Here is a 20,013-nt window from a genome sequence, read left to right as displayed (position 1 = left end):
CCATGTAGCACCCACAACACTGACGTTGCCATTACTTTTGGTGATCTCGATTTTGTGAAGTGGTCTACCTTTTTCTTTGGTCGCTAACTTAGCACTGTAACTCAATGAATGGAATGCTTTGTGTAATTAAAAATGAACAATATTCTATGTTTCCAATGTTTCCATTGTAGACTTTATTCGCAAATGTTAGAATCTCGTTATCCTTCAGATGATTTCACCTGCTTTGCGTCTCTTAGACTGAGCGGCCATGCAGGCAGAGCGGGTTTGTTATCGACAGCGTTGCCAGATTGGGCAGATTTCCCGCCCAATGATAATTCTTCCAGCCTAACGTGGTTAAAAGTAGCCCAATTGGGTGGGAAATCTGCCCAATCTGGCAACACTGCTCACCAGCCACGGATCCTGCTTATTGGTTCATAGCGCAGTGCCAATAGACTTTTGCGCGAATCAGACGCCTTGAGGTCACACCCACTCAGAGGAGGACTTTCCTCCTCTCTCCCATTAAAACCCATGTTATTCACCGGCCGCCAGTATTTTCGGGGAAATTAACGGGAGTCAACGGCAGCTGAGGGAGGACCTTCCTCCCTGAAGTAATTGTCAATAGGCGATAGGGTGCTAATGTCCCTTTACCCAGGGAAACGAACATAATATATTCAAAGGCATTATAGTAGTCATATTTAAGGGCATTAATTCATTACAGTAGTCTGGGCAATCTACATTTTTTATTCTCTTTTTTATTCTAACAATGTTAAGGAGGATCTTCCTCCTTCTCCTCACTGCCTCCACTGATATATATAGCTGTCAGGGATAAGGAGACATACATCTATCAGTACTGACAGATGATATGTATGCATAACACTATTGTTATAAATATGTTTATACATCTGTCAGAGATAAAGAGACAAACAAATGTATTTATATCACTAGTGTTATACATACATACATACATACATACATACATACATCCATACATACATACATACATACATACATACATACATACATACATACATACATACGTATGTGTATATATATATATATATTTATATATCTGTCAGTGATAAAGCGACAAACAGCTATCAGTACTGACTGATTGATATACATATGCATATAGAACACTAGATTTATACATGAATGCATACATATGTTTGTCAATATAGTGATATACAAATGTATGTATTTCACTAGTGTTAAACATGTAACGTGTATACATGCCAGTGATAAAGGGTCATGTATCTGTCACGGATATTCATAGTCTTGGAAGGCAGCCTTGCCCTTTAGATCAACATTGTAGTGTTTGTAGACTGGAGATCAAGAACTTTCACGGTCAAAAAAAACGAACATTCAATGAACAGGAAACAGGAAAATAAACTCGAAAACTAGATCGGCGAATGAAAAATGCAAAGACGACGACAAAGAACACACATAAAGAGCACATCTCAGGGACAACTTAGGGAGACGTCTGAGAACACACTGGAACACAAATAACTAATTAACGCAGATGGAGACGGGACTAAGGGGAGAGAGGAGGAAAGATACAGAGCAGAATAAGAAGCACCACTCACCTGCTTCTCCTGATCACCCAGTAGCACCATCAGCAATGTTGCCCTGCAGCGAGTTACTTGTGAGTTATAGTAATGGAATAACGCAGGATGTCTGATCACCCTGAGATTTATTTGTTATTGCTGTTGTGCATTTTCTAAATGTCATTGCTTCCTTTACCCTTCCTGGTTCTGCCTAGCAACTCTTGATAAGGGCTCTGTGCCGGACCCTTGCGATATACTCTGATTTCTCTCCTAATTCACTTTTCTTTTTATTATCCAGCCACGGTCTTCTTAGGTCACACACTATTTAATTTGAGTACACTCCAACCTTCTTTACGACCGAAGAACGCTTTTTGTTAGATATAGTAATTATCCAACTAACCTTGATTTAATTGCAGCTTTTAAGCAAAGGGAATGCCGGTTAAACTCCCTCCCTTCAAGTGGAAGAGAAATTACCTCAATCTTCAGAGTGATGATCATAAAGCTTGCTAGTGAAAGCTTTCAAGGATGCAACAATCAATAATCATGAGAACATTCAGATGATATGATAGAACCGACAGAACATCCAATGGTATTCCCTTGCTGCCACGATTCACGTATTCGGTGCAGGAGTGCTGTGTCTTGCCACTGCACACGTCAACTTGGAAACCCTGCTGAATCTATTAAAGTCAGTAACAATCTTATCAACCTCCAGCCTTTTTCCACCTGACACATACCACTGCTGCTCAAACGACGATGCTCTATTGTGAAGTATTTGCAGCATTTGTTGCACTGTAGATCATAGTATGTTTCTTTGTCCCTACTAAGTAGGGTGTGCTGCAAGGTTCAATATGGGGCCAAATAGATTTCTGCAGTTGTATTCTCCCATTACTTCACATTATTCACCATATCCATTTATGTTAGAAGATACACATAAATATATGCGCTTTACTTAATGATTATTTCTCAACTGCCTGACTGACCATAACACTGGATGTCTCACCAAAAGCTCCCACTGAACAATAACCTGTCCAAGCTCGGTTCATCTCGGCCTTTTCCCTGAGACGCAGATTAAGAAATAATACCTTTTGGCGGCTCTGAGTAATCCCTTCTTATAGCCCATTTTAGAAGGGCCCCAGATCTCCTTCCTCAGAGCCTACACACAGCCTCCCAGCTATAGGTCATTCTTGTCCAGCCGTGTATCCACACTAACGACTAGAGGAGACCAGGTGTGCATCGTTAGGCTTCCTATGGTCACGCAGTGTGCTCCTTAGAACCTTAGAAACCCTCCAAAATATTGTTTGCATCGGAGCTGTGTCTTTTGGGCCGTATTTTTATTGGCTTATGCTTTTTTTTTTCTTGTCCACGTTTTATTCTGTGCATAATATTTCAAAGTTGTATTAGGATTGATGTTTCTTTCTTTTATTCATCGCATGTAAATATTCAGATTGTATTGTTCCAGAATAGGGTCTTCCAGCTGCATTTGGGAATACGACTGGGATTTGTGTTCTCAGAAACGTAGTCATTTGCATCTACTGTATCGACACCGCAGTGGTTGAGCGAGCTCCCTGCCGACGTCAGGACCGGGTGTCGCTCACCAGCTTCCGCAAAAGGCTCAAGACTCCCTTGTTCAGAGTTCCCCTAGACTCTCCATTGCCTCCCCCACCCCACTAATGCCCCCACGACCCTCGTATGCACTCATTGTACGTTTTACGTCCTGGCACTTAAAAATAGTACTTAGCATCGTGTAGCATATTATCCTAGCTATCTTTGTTGTACAGTGGGAATGGGTTAACCAGGTGATTGTTAGTGCTTGGCCCTTGGTTCTATGAAAATCCTCACTGTGCTGACAGAGATATATTGTTTCTCTTTCTTCTGACAAATGTACTTGTAAGCCGCTTTGGATAAAAGCGTCTGCTAAATGCGTCTGCTAAATGCGTCTGCTAAATTCCCTGAATGTAAATGAAAATGTAAAGGTAAAAGGTAATCTGTAGAGATGGCATCCTCCCGGAGTCAGTGACAGTGGCGGATGGGAGAAAGCGTTGTCCATTGTGTGGGATAGATTACAGGGAGGGAGGTGGGGAGCAGTGTTGTCTGGGAGCATTTCTAAGGAGTAAGAGGTGGATCACTGGGCTAGATCAATACGACAGAAGAAGAGAGTTGATTGAAAGGCGGATGGAGTTGATGGAAGGAAAAATCATATTCTGGATATGCAACAGACCTTAAATGTTTTAATCAGGGCAATTGCAAGACGGATTAAATAAAGCATGAAAAGAACTAACAAAAAGTTTTGATTATTTGTTTAAGCATTTGTTTGGACAAATTTATGCAGACTTGCAGGGATAAGTGTGCTGGCAAACAATATGCAGAAAGCAAAACGAAGGTTGGTTCTAAAAGGAAAATAACTAAAGGAAGGCAATGTTTTGTGCAAAGTGTAATCAAAGCCTATTGTACCTGATTGGGAACAGCTGGAAGGGGTAAACACTAGCGCAATACAGCGCACACCAATTAACAAATGAGCTTCGACCTCGGCAAATCTTTCATTTCTCTCTTCTTTGACGGACGCATGGAAACCAAAAAAAAAAAAAAAAAACCTGTTCACCTCATCCTCTCCAGATGACGCAACGGCTCTCAGTCACACGCTCTGCCGCATTATCCCAGATTCTCTGGGTCCCCTGCACAAGCCGCGTGACTTACACGCTGATAAACAAGGCAGGCGCTCGCTTTGTTTAGTGTCCCGGCCCGTTCAGCCGAGTAGCCAACCATGCGTCAGCTCTGAGCTTGACGCTCACGCCTCGGCTGTCACTCCGTAAACACCGAGACGCGCTGAGACGACATCTGAGCTTGAATAAGGGACACGGAGAGCCTGTCTGCTGAGACCTGAGGAAGTAAGACAGGGCGGAGAGGTTGATGGGGGGGGGGGGGGCACGCAGGCAGGCATGCAGGTAGGCACGCAGGCAGGCGTGCACGCACACACAGGAAGGCACAGCAGGCATCCAGTGTAAGGGTGCTGATGGGAGTCTAGTAATAAGGAAAATGTGCATTCATGATTTGATTTATCTGGGTCTTTACAAATCCACAAACATTTCGGCATATGGAGAAGATCTACATTATATCATATCCGATTCTATCCTATTTTTATCAAACCGGTTTTCATTGGATTCCCATTTAGGTTTACTTTATTAGATTTGTTCAATTCTGAAAGACACTAAGAAGAAAAAGGAAAAGTTAGAGAGAAGAGTTCAAAGAAGAGACAGAGAGCTGGAGAAGAGACAGGAGAACGAGTGTACCTGGGAGAGATTTCATACCCATGCTGTGACTGAAAGCCTTCCTGTGTGAACCCTGAACGAGGCCTAATGAGCACAAGAGACGCAGAATAGGAGTGATTACAGGCACAATTCTCCCTGTGATATTACTTCTTTCAGCAGATTGCATGCTCTTTGGTATTCCTTCGGGATTTTGTGTGATGCGTCGGCATTGTCGCGCACAATTCATTAATTCAGGACTGCTCACAACGGTGGCATTGATTCATTTATCAACATTCCATGTTAATGAATCTCTTTAAGCAAGTGTTTAAAAGTGAGTGTGTTAAAGTGCTGTTTAATATTGATAGCAGCGCTAAGTTACGCAAGTATGGTTAATCACTTCCCTTATTCCTCCCTCAAACGTTTTCCCCCGCTGTGTAATCTTCAATGCTTCCCCCTCTCCCCTCCTCCAACCCTCGATCATCTCATCTCGTCCTCCTTTCCTTCATCAATCCCTTCCCCGCTCCTCTCCTCCAACCCTCGATCATCTCATCTCGTCCTCCTTTCCTTCATCAATCCCTTCCCCGCTCCTCTCCCTTCTACCTCTGCCACCTGTCTCCTCCTTCCCTTCTTCTCTCCCTCACTACTGTCCACTCCTTTCCTTTGCCCTCGCTCTTTTTCATATTCCTGATTACTACCCCATCATCATCATCATCATCATCATCATCATCACCATCATCATGACCGACGCCACCATCATCTCTTTCTCTCTGTTGCTCTTTCTGTCCGTCTGTCTGCCTGTCTGTCTCCATCTCTCTCTTGTTTTCTCTCTGTCTGCCTGTCTGTCTCTATTTCTCTCTCTCTCCCTCCCTCTCTCTCCCTCCCTCCCCCTGTCTCCCCCTCTCTCTCCCCCTCTCCCTCCCTCCCCTCCCTCCCTCTCCCTCCCTCCCCTCTCTCTCTCCCCCCCTCCCTCTACCTCCCTCCCTCTGTCTCCCCTTCTCTCTCCCCCTCTCGCTCCCTTCCCTCTCTCTCTCCCCCCTCTCTCCCTCCCTCCCCCTGTCTCCCCCTCTCTCTCCCCCTCTGCCTCCCCCCCCTCTCTCTCCCTCCCTCTCCCCCTCCCCTCTCTCTCTCCCTCCCCCTCTCTCTCACCCTCCCTCCCCCTGTCTCCCCCCCTCTCTCTCTCCCTCCTCTCTCCCTCCCTCCCCTCCCCCCCTCTCCCTCCCTCCCTCCGCCTGTCTCCCCTCTCTCCCCCTCTCCCCAGGGTGTCATGGCGGTGTGTACCAGAGGAAGCTCTACAGGGAGCTGATGGTCAACTACAACCGGCTGGAGCGCCCCGTCCACAACGACTCCGCCCCCATCGTGGTGGAGCTGGGCCTCACCCTGCTGCAGATCATCGACGTGGTGGGTCTGTCTGTCTGTCTGTCCGTCCGTCCGCCTGCCTGTCTCTCTCAGTCTGTCTGTCTGTCTGTCCGTCCGTCCGTCCGTCCGTCTTTCTGTCTGCCTGCCTGTCTCTATCTCTGTCTGTCTGTCTGTCTGTCTGTCTGTCTGTCTGTCTGTCTGTCTGTCTGTCTGTCTGTCTGTCCGTCCGTCCGTCTGATTGTCTGTCTGTCCGACCTGTCTGTCTGCCTGTCTGTCTGTCTGTCTGTTTGTCAATATGTTCGTCTGTCTGGCCATAATTCTATCCGTCCGTACGTCCATCTGTCTGTCTATCGGTGTATATCTTGGTTGGCGTGGGTTCAACGGTGAGTTCAATGTGTGTTTATTGGTGTTTTACCAAGAGCTGCACGCATTGAACCGGAGAGGCAGAAGAGGACAGAGGGATGGCAGAGGAGGATAAACAGGGTGAAGGAGATCAGAATCGTATTTCTTGTCGGATTCCTTTGTCTAGTTGTTGTCGATGCTGCGAGCCACTGCCCCCGAACCAAACAGAAAGAATGTTGTCTTCTTTCAGTTTTCATTTCACTCTTCATTTGGGTTTTCCTCTGTTAGGAGCGACTCCTTTCTCCTTTCTCCTGTCAAGGTCTTACTTTCTGTTTTACTTCATGACAGTCACTGCATATCATCTGAATGGCTTTAGGTGTGACAAACATCATAGTTATATACATTATAGTTGACTGTTGTAGGCTACACTACACAACGATAGACTGCAGTATACACTAATAAACCCAGCCACATATTGTGTTGCTTGGTTTACAAAGGTGGCTGTTACTCCTCCTAACACTAACATGCTGATACAGTACACATTCGGACAGAGAGAGAGGAGATGATGAGGAGCTGATGTGTTCTTCCAACGGACGATGCTCCAGATGTCCTAAGGAGCAATATAACGAAGTAGACAGGAGAACCGGGTAGTTATTATCAAGCCCAGACCCTTTCTCTCCCACTCTTACCCACAAGGCACCAGACAGCCATCTCCAATTTCACACAATGCCCCGAATCAGAGGCAAAAATAAACCCTAATCTCATTCAATTTCAAATGGCCGCAAATGCATGCATATCCGTGAAGTGTGAGTAGAGGATAAGATCGGTTAACAACAGTCCAAAGATAACTGCTTCCAGGAGCTCTAGTCCTTGATGGTTAGATTCACTACCCTTGATTGTCTTGGTCCCAGTCTGCATTAACTTGTGGTTCATCGCAGTGCACCATCCCCCTCACACTGTCGGCAGGATGTGAGTTTAGAAGAGTGATTTACCACATATTGGGAAAAAGTTAAAGCTGTCATTGCATTGTTTTTTCATTAATTTTGCGGTGGTCACTAGAAATGCTCCGGTGCTCCTTCCACGCTGTTCTAGTGTGGTAGAGGAGGTGGGCGGGGAGGAACGACAGGATTTGGGCTCTTACTCGTGAATATTCATGACATGCAAATGTCTATCCTCTGATTGGCTAACAGCACTGTCCGTCACAGTAATAAAATCAATTAAGCTTCCAGAGAGGGATGTCTTCCCGTTGGCTGTCACAAGCCAAGGTGGGCGAGGCCATGAATGCTAATTCACCAACTGACGTCAGTTGGTGAGGCTTTTCTAATTTGCCTGTTTATGCATCGTTTTTCTTTCATTTGCTAATGCAGATAATCGAGGTAGAAGAACATTTTCACGTTCAGCATGCATATGTAACTCCGGGTGACCTATCTTATTTCAAAAGGAACAAGATTAAACAGTTTCTCAGGGAATGACACCTTTAAACACACTCAAACTCACATGCAAACATTCATCTTCTATTCACCATTTAGCATTCTTCTATTCACCATTTAGTTTTATCCAACACATCTTATAAAATAATACATTTTTCACGCATCTTCCTCAGGTACACCTAACAATTGTTAGTGCTTGGCACTTAGTTCTATGAATGTCCTTACTGTACCGACAGCGATATATTATTTCTCTTCTTATGACAAATGTACTTATTGTAAGTCGCTTTGGATAAAAGCATCTGCTAAATGCCCTGATTGTAAATGACAGTAGCCCAAAGGTTTTGGGACTCGAACCCAAAACCTTTGGGCTTGGACTAACACTAACCACCAGCCTTTCCAGCTCCCTCCATGCCTCTCTCGTACTTTTCCTTTTCTCACGTTGTTCCATGCCATCAGCACATTAAAGCATAAAACCAAATCCTACCACATTAGGTATACGTTTCCTGTCAGAACCCATCTGGCGTGCTGCTCCTCACACGTCTGCCCTCTGCCTCACCTCCCATCGCCTCCGTTCGCCTCCGACACCGGAGCGCTTTTAATGCACCTATCCCCTCGCTAAACTACACACGGCCTGTCAGCCCAGCCCTCCCGGGCACTCATCCAAGAACCACCAACCGTCACACCCCCCTGCGCGTCTGGAGACAGCCCTCTCCCCCCCACCCACCCACTCTGTCACAAGCCCGCTCACGTCTGCGCCATGATAATCGTAGTAGCGCGTTAATAGTCTAATCGAGTGATGGGAAGATCGCACTCCGCAATCCAGCTGAGTACTTTGTGAAGATTGATAGTAAGACGGTTCCGATTGGTTAAACAAACCGAAACAACCTGAGGCATTAAATAAGGTTTGGAAATAGAAAATAAACAGACGAAAATGTGAACTTATTTGAACTACTGCCATCACATGCCATCAACCTAAACCTGTATTTTGCAATAAACAGTTCCACAGACCAAATCGATTTAGAGAGAACAAAATCCTTGGATTAGAAGTGACATAGTGCCGGTTGAATGCACTCTGCGATAATTGCATCGTTTAATCTACACAGTGTCTCTCAACCTGATAGGAATTTGCACATTGCGCTAAAGACAAAAGCCAAAGGATCAACAAACAGAAGTGTATTACCGTAAAACTAAACTTTAATCACACGGTCGGACGTTATCATAGTGACCTACAATCAGAAAAGCTCATCGTTTAATTTCAAGTGCTATGACCAGATAAGCAGAGTCCCTCTCTCTATGGCTCTCAGCATGCGGCTCCGTGATTACAAACCTGGTGCCGATGGGTCTCAAAGGCCCGGGGAGGAACAGGCTAAAGATAGGTAGCTGAGGATAGCGCGTTCCTCTCCATCGGCAAACAGACACGCTCCCAGCCAGCTGCTGTGTCCTGGCTCTCTCTCTGCTGTTGTTCACTGACTATTATGGGCTGGCCTGGATGTGCTTTTCTCTGGTAGCATCGGTTGTTTACAACATTTCTGCTAGTAGGCAGTGAAGGTATTGTTTTGTTGTATATGTGGGGTCGGTTTAGCTCCGAGCAGGTTGAATTGCTAGTTCGATCCCCGGCGAGCGTCAAGGTGTCCCTGAACAAGACGCAGAGAACTCCGCCGTCGGTGTGTGCATGTGTGACAATGCAAGTCGCTTTGGCTAAAAGCGTCCGCTAAATGTAAATGAATGTTTTGGGGACAGGGGCTAATTCGAGGCCATGATAAAGGTGTGCCTTTCTCATGGAATTAGCTTACCCTATGTGGCAACTCGACACGGTGAGCGAACAACCTTCTCCCAAACAGGACACAACTTCGCTGGACAAAACCAAAAAGGCACGTTTTAACAACACATAATCAAACAAAGTCTCCCACTGAAAAAAACACAAAGAACGGAAATCCTGGGAGGAATCGACGGTCGTGTCCCGGTTTCTCCTTGCCCGAGCCACATGGCTGAGAGAGCCCCGAATGAGTGGAGAAGCAGGCTATTAATTGGCCAAGGCCGGGTTGCCACACCTAATAGAGACACATTTCAACCCAGAACCATTGTTATTTTAAATCTCTACCACATTTCAAATATTACATTACATATGTTGTTTTATTGCATCGGTTACTTAGTCGTTAAAAACATAGGACAAATTGGTCAGTGTTATTGGGGTGATTGTGCACTTTTCAGAATCATTTTTGTGTTTTCTGCAACTATGTTGTAGTTTTTGGTGTGTTTTGGTGAATTGTGTAAACGGCTTGTTTGACCTGACGGTCCATCTGGCTCTGATTAGATCGCCGCTATGGAAATGAGGACAGAGGTGGCCTACAGTCTGAGGCCGAGCGCGTGATGGGAGGACAACACACACACACACACACACACACACACACACACACACACACACACACACACACACACACACACACACACACACACACACACACACAAGCACGCAGGCCAATTAGTTAGAAGGTTCCATATGGTTATTCTTATCCAGCCAGACTGAGAAACTCTAGCTGAGGAAATCCAGAGGAAGGGTCATCATTAAAACATGAAGACATTCAAGAAATTACTTTCTATGCGCTTCTTCTGTAATGTCCTAGCCATGTCGCTATATTAAAGATAATGAAAGAACTTGAAGAGTATTTCTGTAGTACTAAAACATTAAATAGAAAGCTGCTGAATTTATCTGGGTTTTTAGAGTTGTTAGTTTGTTTCTAAAATATCAGAAACACAAGTTTCTTAAAAACAACCTATCTGCTTTTTGGTTTCATTAATATATCTATACCACTGGACTGTTTCCTTTCCTTTTTTGTCCAATGATTTAAAAAACAGAAGTGAAATACAAACCATCTCTTAACAGGATCCATTGCTATTTTAACACTACCAGCTGTTATCTCTTTGTCATGTCGCTGATGAGACAATAACAGGTTTCACTTTTAGTTGGACACCATATCAGAGACGAGATAAAAAGCAAGGCTACACAACGTCTGTCAAGTCACCCTGGAACTGTGAAGCCATCCGCTCAGATCTGTCAGGGATTACAGCAGGCCTTTCCAGCCATTGTGTGTGGAGGCAGGCCCTGCAGAACAGCACAAAAGAGAGGCTGAGCACAAAGTGAGGACACCTTGACACTTCAGATCTGCCTAACAGATTGGGAAGGCTCACTACCCTGACACACACACACACACACACACACACACACACACACACACACACACACACACACACACACGCGCACACACACACACAGCCAGGGAGACTTTGAGACTATCACAATGGAAGGCTGCTCTATTCCGATGAGCTTTGAGACGGGGAGGAGAGGGTCAGAGAGGACAGGGGCTGATCTGATGGGACAGAGGAAGAAGTGGGAATGACACGAGCCTGAACAGGAACAGGGGTGTAGCTGTAAGTGGTGTTGGGGGTGGGGGTGGTGGTGAGGGTGGTGATGAAGGCTGCGGGTGGAGCCATGATTGTGGATATGGGGCGGTGGGTGGTGGTGGGAGAGGGGTTGGTGGGGTTGAGGGTGATGTCACTGTGCTTTGAATTTGAGAAGTGTAGCACACTCTCTGAATTTTGATGTTGCTGCTTTACAGCTTTAACCTCTGGCAAAGTGATGAAAATGATAACAGTGTTGGCAGGAGGCATGAATATAGAAAACCAGCTATGCAGAGACACACGCACATGCACTCACACACACTCTCTCTCGATTGCTCGCACACGCAAACACACATGCACACAAACACACACACACACAAACTGGATATTGGAGAAATGTTAAATAAACACCTCTGTACTCTGTATGCAGATAATTGGATCCATACTATCAGCCATCATCTGACTATCAACCTCGTAACAGGATTCCCATTCCACACACGCCTGTGCATACACACACACGCACACACTCACCCACACACCCACACACACGCACTCACGCCCACCCACACACACACACACACACACACACACACACACAGGCGATGCCTTTATCAGCCCATGATGAAGAGCAGGTGCGATAATATTGTTTGAAGTAGGAGAGAGGCAACACATCAAAGCACACACGTGCGGTGATGTGTGTGTGTGTGTGTGTGTGTGTGTGTGTGTGTGTGTGTGTGTGTGTGCGTGCATGCGTGCGCGTGTGTGTGTGCTGTGCAGGCGTCACACACCGAACCTAAAGTCACCTAATTGTCGTACACCATTAGTAACACAAACGCTCCCGCATCACACCTTGTCTGAATTCCTCTCCCTTAAAAGCCAAACCGAATGAATTAATTTGCCTCCTCCTTAGCCAATAGCAACCCCCTGTTCCTTCCTTCCACTCCGGAGGAGCTCTAACCTTGTCTCGCTCTTCATCTCCACCTCAACCATCTGTCTGCGTCTTTCTCTATTGAACCCGTATACTTCTGTACTTTCATTCAGTCCCTTCGCCTGCCTTCACTACCAGACTGCAGGATGACACGTCCCTGTGAAAGGAGAATAGCATGACATTTCTGCAAGTTCAAATTGGAGGAATTTCAATGTGGAATCGATAAATTCAACACATTTCTCTCCAAGTCTCTCTCTCTCTCTCTCTCTCTCTCTCTCTCTCTCTCTCACATAATCGTTATGTTGTTTTATTATGTTGTAAGGACCAGGTTGGATCATAAAAATAACTAAAAGGCATCTAATTTTACAACTGACGTTGCAAAACAATAGCCTCATTTACAGAGCATCGCTCTGAGGTAAACAACCTCGATAAGTCTAAACGTAGGAGTCTCGTTGGCGCTAAGAGTGGACGTTATGGGGAAACCGGGCCGTGGTTTGAACGTGACATCCCAGGTGTGTCTGTGAGTGGAGCAGTCTGCGCTGCTACTCTCCTCAATTTACCCGGAGGTCATGGCGGTAGTTTACCATCCATCTTCAATGCCTCCTCTTTAGTGGTGTGAGGTAATGTAATGGTTTCTTCCTTTCCCTTCCAGGATGAAAAGAACCAGGTGATGATCACCAACGCTTGGCTGCAACTGGTGAGTCCGTCTGCCAGCAGTCCATCGTGCCGCCACTCCATCAGGTTTTCAATTTTCTCTCAGAGTTCACTTTACGGCAAAACTGCACTCGTGTGTGAACCGGAATATATTTAAAGTTCTTCTTTTACCACTCTCTCTGACAAGGATATACACGGTGCAGAATAATAGTTTATATTTATGGCAATTTATAATGTGCAGAAATTGTTTGGCGCTGCGTCAGATTTAACACAGCCAATGATTTCGTGTTAATGTAAGAGATGTTCCATTATGGGCAATTTCCAAAGCTCTGAATTATTGATTGGTTTTCTGTGAGTTTTTGGTTTGTGCATAAGTTAATGTTTTGATCTACTAACACACACGCACGCACGCACGCACACACACACACACACACACACACACACACACGCACACACACACACACACACAGAAACTTGATATTGTAGAAATGTTAAATAAACATCTTTGTACTCTATATGAAGATAATTAGAGAGAAAGAGAAAGTCCCCAAGAATTGTAGATGCAACAAGAAATCCATTATAAAGGTGGCCACCTTGTCATACTGGTATTTGCTGTGGTGTTGTGGCTCAGATGGCTCACAATCTGCAGCTGGAATGAATGTATTCAGGTGGTGGTTAAATATTTAACCATTACCTGCCGGAGCCTCTTGTACAGCCAGTTCACATTAACGACTGGGAAATGTTGATTTGACAGCACAATGCATTAAAGATGATTAAAGGCCTTACGGTTGGACCTCCATTCATTCGGCGTCCCTTAGATAACTTGGTTGTTAATCTTCGTTAAAAACAGACTTCTTCCTGGATTAAGCTGTCGTATTGCATATAGAACGCTCATTAGGCTGCAGTGTGGTATACACACATCTGATTGTTAAAGGCCGCATGGTTGTTCGGTCGTAAACTGATGAAGCTAGATCAACATTTGTCCCCGTTGCAGATGGTGCTGCAGTAGGATTTAGAGCTGCTATCAACCACCAACTGGACTTTCATTTGACCTTTTTTAAGAACTGACCATTTCAAACACTAATCTCTCCGACAGACCCTCTCGCCTTCAGTTCGAGGGAATGTCACGCTTTCCACTCTATTTTCATTAAATTAGTGACACTTGAAAAAACAATGTGGAAAAAAAACGAAATCCCTTTATTACACAGATGTTACCACGTAGCATAATATTCTGTTAATCTGTTCCTGGCACCAAAGCTCTGCGTTGGCCTCGTTAGAAATCTGGCTGGCTGATATCTGGGTTATTGGAGCCAATGAGACATGAAAAGATATGGCTTTCTAGCAGCCAACCACAAGGGGCACAACATGCCAAATCCAGCGTGTAAGAGATTATCTGCATGACCGAGAACATATGTCCCACAACGTATGGAAATTTAAAGTGGATTGTTGCTAGTGGATGATCTGTCGTATAATTGAATCATTAATTAGCAGCTGCATGGTTTCACATTAGGGGAGTCGAAGCTGCATGATCTTTACTAAACAGGTTTACAGCACACAGAGTAATATACTCTGGGAAATGTGATATATAAACTGGGATTATGTGCTATATAAACTGAGATATGCCCTATATCAACTGGGATATACGCTATATAAACTGGGATATGCACTATAAAAACTGGGATATGTGCTATATAAAATGGGATATGTGCTATATTAGCTGGGATATGCGCTATATAAACTGGGATATGTGCTATATAAACTGGGATATGTGCTATATAAACTGAGTTATGCGCTATATAAACTGGGATATGCGCTATATAATCTGGGATATGTGCTATATAAACTGGGATATGTGCTAAATAAACTGGGATATTTGAGATATAAACTGGGATATTTGAAATATAAACTGGGATATGTGCTATATCAACTGGGATATGTGCTTTACACTCTTGGATATTGGATGTGTATGAGGATGTGAAATCCACACAGCTCTTTGATGCAGTCAAAGGATATTGCATTGAATCACATAGCAGAACACCCCAAACAGATAACGGCAAACTATTACGCACATCTTGTTTACTAAGAGGAAGGACGTGTGTCCTCTTGTTTACATTGATGTACTCCAGCTGCCACCTGCTAAACCAATCAACAGAGAACACACCCACTCACAACAAGTCCTCACACAATCACCAACCAAAGCCGCACCACGATAAATTAAGACGGGACAGACGGATTAACTGGCACAAATATATAAACTCAATGATAAACCATGGTTGGTTGCAGACCTGGTTGCAGACCTTGGTTGGTTGCAGACCTTGGTTGCAGACCTGGTTGGTTGCAGACCTGGTTGGTCTGCAACCAACCAGGTACAAAATATGAAGACCGCACAAGCGTATGCAAAATCTCAGCTGTGTCCCCGAAACGCATGGGTTTGCCTTAAGTGAGCGGGCAGGAGTTAGTGCCAAGTTGGCAAGGACATATTGTCCAGCTTCGATATCATAGCCAAAGATACAGAGCACAGCAACGGCCAACAGTAGTACGACTAATAGCCCCGTCACTGAAAGGCGGTTTATCTTCAGTGAAGGTGGAAGATGTGTTCTGGTACCTTCTCCCTGTGTAGTGCTCAGGGGATACGTCACACCTGCAGCAGGATGGAAACTAGTTTCACAACATTTTGTTCACGAGCCACCTTGGGCTGTAGATACGCAGAGGAGTGTTGTGGCGGTGTCCCAGTGTTGTTTCTGAAGGGGAAAGTCTTTCAAGGCGACCGGCTTTCAGCGCTAGTAGCGGTGTGCCTGACAAACATGGCAGACGCCACCACAAGAACAAACAACAAGAGGAAGTTGGAAGCGAGACAGACTAGACAGACGAGTTGTTTGGGAATTTATTCCATTTCACGGTTTCTTCTTTGTTGGCTTGGATTAGTAGATCTGAAGCTGCATTGAAATCTGTGTGATAAATAACAGTGAAACATTTCCTATTGCAGCTTTTCAGCGTTTTCCCTTTCAAGGTGAATCTGGTGGCTCTCATTCACAGTAGCTTCTCTCTTATTCTTCGTTGTAATTAGCGGCCCTGTTGCCTCTGCTCTTCCCCTCTCTTCTCTTTTGGTTTTATCATCCACCTTCCTCTCCTCAATTCAATTTAATTCATTTTATTTGTACAGCCCTTAATCACAGCTACAGGCTCAAAGGGCTTCACAGGTCGTGTGTTTGTGGCAACCCCACTGACCCTAGCCCCCCAATGGCCAGAGAGATCTTGAGAAGGAACGTAGAGGGAGGGACCCCTCCTTCTAGGGATGATCAGGAGTGCAATGGGGGGGGCCATCATTTACATGCATTCATACATGAATACAGACAGGCAGGCGAAACATTTTAAATCAGTGATGGGGTGCTGGCTGGTTCACCGCAAGGAGAGTCGAGGCATCCAGTCGCAGACGCCCACAACCCGCTGAAACAGACAACAATGAATTAGAAGGGGAAAGTGCATACAGATAATGTAGATAATTTAGTGACTCTTTCCTGCAGCACTGGACGGACGTCTACCTGATGTGGAACCCAGAGAACTACCCTGGGGTGCAGACCATCCGGTTCCCCTCCAGCCAGGTGTGGGTCCCGGACATCCTGTTGTACAACAGGTACGGTGGCCTGCTCCTCCCCTCCCTGGGTGCAATCATCCTCCTCTTCTTCATTTCACTGCCATCGCTCTCCCTTTGTCACTTTTACCTGTTCTCGTTTGTCCTTCGATCCCTTTGGACCTCCTCCCCTCTCTCCTGCTCTCCCTCAGCTCCCTCCCCGATCGCTCCCGTATTCCTTCTGGTGTCTGCTCTTCTCATATACAACCTCCTGTCTCATCTTCACTCCCTGTGTCTTGTGTAATGACTCTTCGCTTTCTTATACACTCTTTGTTCGACTCTGCTGTCCTCTCATCTCCTAACCTCACGGCGAGCACTGCTGGGATTCCACCTGCTCTCTTGTTATTTCCCCATCACTTGTTCCTTCTCATTCTTCTGCTCCGGCGTACCTATATTACCCATTAAACATACATTAGTCACTGAGCCGGCTCCGTGGAGAATTGGCGCTATTGTCTCTTTATTACATGGATAGATTGCCTGAGTTCTGTTTACCCTTCACACTGGGAAAGAAAACACAAACAGTCCCCCCAATTTCCAATTTCATCCCTGGCTGGAGTCTCACCTCTAATGAGATGATTGAGCTGATTGCCACAGGGAAGAATCCAAGTACAGGTCTCAATGGGCTTCGAGAAGTGTAGCTGCTTTTTGTATAATAGCCACTGCTTAGTGGCCTGTTAAAAATGCGATGTACTAAATGGCTGGAAGACAAATGTCTCGATGTATTAGCCGGTGCGCTAGTCTAGTGGCGTGGCATGCCGTACGATGAACCCGGAGTAAATTGGATTAATTGGATTATGTGGGAACAGATGTGACCGGACTGATGACCAAGATAGGGCGGATTTAAGGGACAGCCGCGGTAAAAAAACTTCAGGAAGAGCTTTGTCTCAATTAGTACATCAATCTGCAGGGAAAATACATTTCCCCCCGAAAACTATCTATTTTGGTTTGTTCGTAACGAGGGCGAGACAAGGCGATACGTGGGCCGGGCCGGTGATTGATGGAGCTTGCACGGTGTTGCCTGCTTCAAGGCGACTTGAAGATTTGGTTGGGGTTGAGGGGTAGACGGATGTGCAAGTGTGAGTGTCTTCGGCGGTCACATGTGTTGTGTTTTGCGTGTTGTGAGCACGAGGCAACGCGGAGGAGACGGGCGAGGCGGTGAAGGAGAGCGATTCATAACCAGAGGAGGAAAGCGAAGGGAGTGATGATACAAGACATTAGGCAGCGGTACCGCGGCGATCAATGATGTTATAATCCAGAAACAGGAATAGATTGTCACCGAGATCGCTTGGTCATGCGGTTCACTCACATCATAGGTGATGTTTATGTCTTTGTTTTTGTACCGTTCCAGGAGTTCCACTGTCTTAATATAGTCTAAATGAAATAATGAAAATATCATATCATAATGACAGTAATATGGGTTAGTCCTTGGGTTCTTTTAGTTTTGGTCCTGAGTTTCCTTTATCACAAGTAAAGTGAAACAAGTGTGTGAAAGGTTCGATTTTTCCACAGTTTAGCTTTTTGCCGTCGACTTTTTTCCTTGGCTTTTGAGGCCAAGGCAGAGTGAAGATTGATAAGACAGTGTGTTTTCCTCCAGAGCTCTGCCACAGTTAACCCGATCATTATTCCGCCCCGGGCATCTCCTCACCCCCGTCCATTTAGCTTCACCCCCTGTGAAGTTAAATGGACGGGTTCACAGGTCAAAGGCAGCTGTGGTACGTCTGCGGGAATCAGCTTGCTTTGTTGAGCATTAGGTGGTCTTACAACTTTACCCATTTTTACAATTCCCGAGAAAGTTGACGGCTGGTGGCCTCGGGTTCATTATTTATACTGCCAAAGATTTATGGCTTAAAAAGATATTAGGAGAAGTATTAAACACAACCAACAGGGGCTAGTAGGTCGATTGGAAGATATTGGAGCGTGTGAATAGAAGACATACCGGTTAAACAATTTGTTTTTCTACACAGTATTCCAAAGCTTTTATTTATAGTTTACTTCAATGCCCAACAAACCTCATACATCAACGTCGTACAAACCCCAGACCCACCTCCACCCACACACAACAGATGTTGAATGCATGAATATAATTGGAGGATCTTCTTAGACGATGATCATCCACCTCCTTCGTTCAATCATCTCTTTTTCGTCTTCATCTTTCCCTCCACTCCTCTCATTGAGTTTCCTGGTCTGCGTGCCCTCACACAAAGCTGAGATACTGTGTGTACCGTGTCTGTGGTTTCACGTCGTGCTTCTGTCCCAAACACAGTGCAGATGAGCGCTTCGACGCAACGTTTCACACCAACGTGCTGGTCAACTCCTCAGGAGCCTGCCAGTACATCCCTCCTGGTGAGAAGCTATCTCTGTTGTATACGGGGAATGGGTTAACCTAGCGATTGTTAGTGCTTGGCACTTGGTTCTATGAACATCCTCACTGTACCGACAGCGGTACATAGTGTTGTTACTCTTTCTTCTGACAAATGTAGTTCACTGTAAGTTGCTTTGGAAGAAAGCAATCAAAACACCAAACAGAGTAGATGGGAGGTCTGTTATGGCCCCTCAACCGGCCCTGACGTCTCTTCCTTCCTTCCAGGGATCCTGAAGAGCACCTGCTACATCGACGTCCGCTGGTTCCCCTTCGACGTGCAGAAGTGCGACCTCAAGTTCGGCTCGTGGACCCACAACGGCTGGCTGCTGGACCTGCAGATGATGGACGTGGACATCTCCACCTACATCCCCAACGGGGAGTGGGACCTCGTGGGTGAGGATGAATCCAAGTACACCCCCGACAAAACCAGGTTCAATGAGCTACAGAGAACGGGCTCCACGGAGCATCTGAAACAGATGAAAGCTACAGCTTCCATTTATGGTTTACTATAACGGGCAACAAACCTCACACGTCAACGCCATACGCCGTCATACACATCCCAGCCACAAACCCTGCCCCATCCCATACCCTCACCCCCGCCCTCACCCTCTACTCTCACCACCTCCATCTCTTTTCATCTGAACCTTTCCCTCGGTTCACCTTGTTGAGTTTTCTCCTGGTCTGCATGCCATCAGATGACGAGTTAACGTGTGTACCGCGGCTGTGGTTCACGTCCTGTGGCGAAGAGAAGCCTGGGCCTCGAACCCGGGTGCGGCTGAGTTTGATGAGACAACTTTGACCGTTCTTACGATGTAGACCAAAACACAGAATCACATTTTACACGGGCAGAGCAACATTGACTCAATGCTCATCTCATGGCTGGACTCAATCCAGCTCAATGCACTACTCCAACATCACACAAATATCGACTCAGGGGGTGGGTTGGCTGGTAACCGGAATGTTGCTAGTTCGTCCCCGGGCACTCCTAGCTGAGTGTTGAGGTGTCCCTGAGCGAGACACCTCACCCTGACTGCTCCCGAAGACCTCGCATGGTTAACACCGCCGTCGTTGTGCGAATGTGTGCATGAATGGATGAATGTTAAGCGCTTTGAGCGGCCACTGGTTAGAAAACCACTACATAAA

General features: G+C 45.7%; 1 protein-coding gene across 1 annotated transcript in view; it reads left to right on the top strand.

Moving 5' to 3' along the window:
- The window catches only part of chrna8 (cholinergic receptor, nicotinic, alpha 8), a gene marked incomplete at both ends in the record, with an annotated part of 34,944 nt that overhangs the window by 3,587 nt on the left and 11,344 nt on the right, over positions 1 to 20,013 (top strand). The window contains 5 exons of the mRNA XM_079730508.1: positions 6,027 to 6,166; positions 12,876 to 12,920; positions 16,402 to 16,511; positions 18,772 to 18,851; positions 19,096 to 19,263. Coding sequence (XP_079586634.1) covers positions 6,027 to 6,166; positions 12,876 to 12,920; positions 16,402 to 16,511; positions 18,772 to 18,851; positions 19,096 to 19,263 — 543 coding nt within the window. The remainder of the gene's footprint in view (positions 1 to 6,026; positions 6,167 to 12,875; positions 12,921 to 16,401; positions 16,512 to 18,771; positions 18,852 to 19,095; positions 19,264 to 20,013) is intronic.

Source organism: Pollachius pollachius, assembly GCF_949987615.1.
Source record: "Pollachius pollachius genome assembly, chromosome: 2".
NCBI lineage: Eukaryota > Metazoa > Chordata > Actinopteri > Gadiformes > Gadidae > Pollachius > Pollachius pollachius.
Note: the sequence above shows the minus strand (reverse complement) of the source record. Positions and strands in the feature narration are given on the sequence as shown.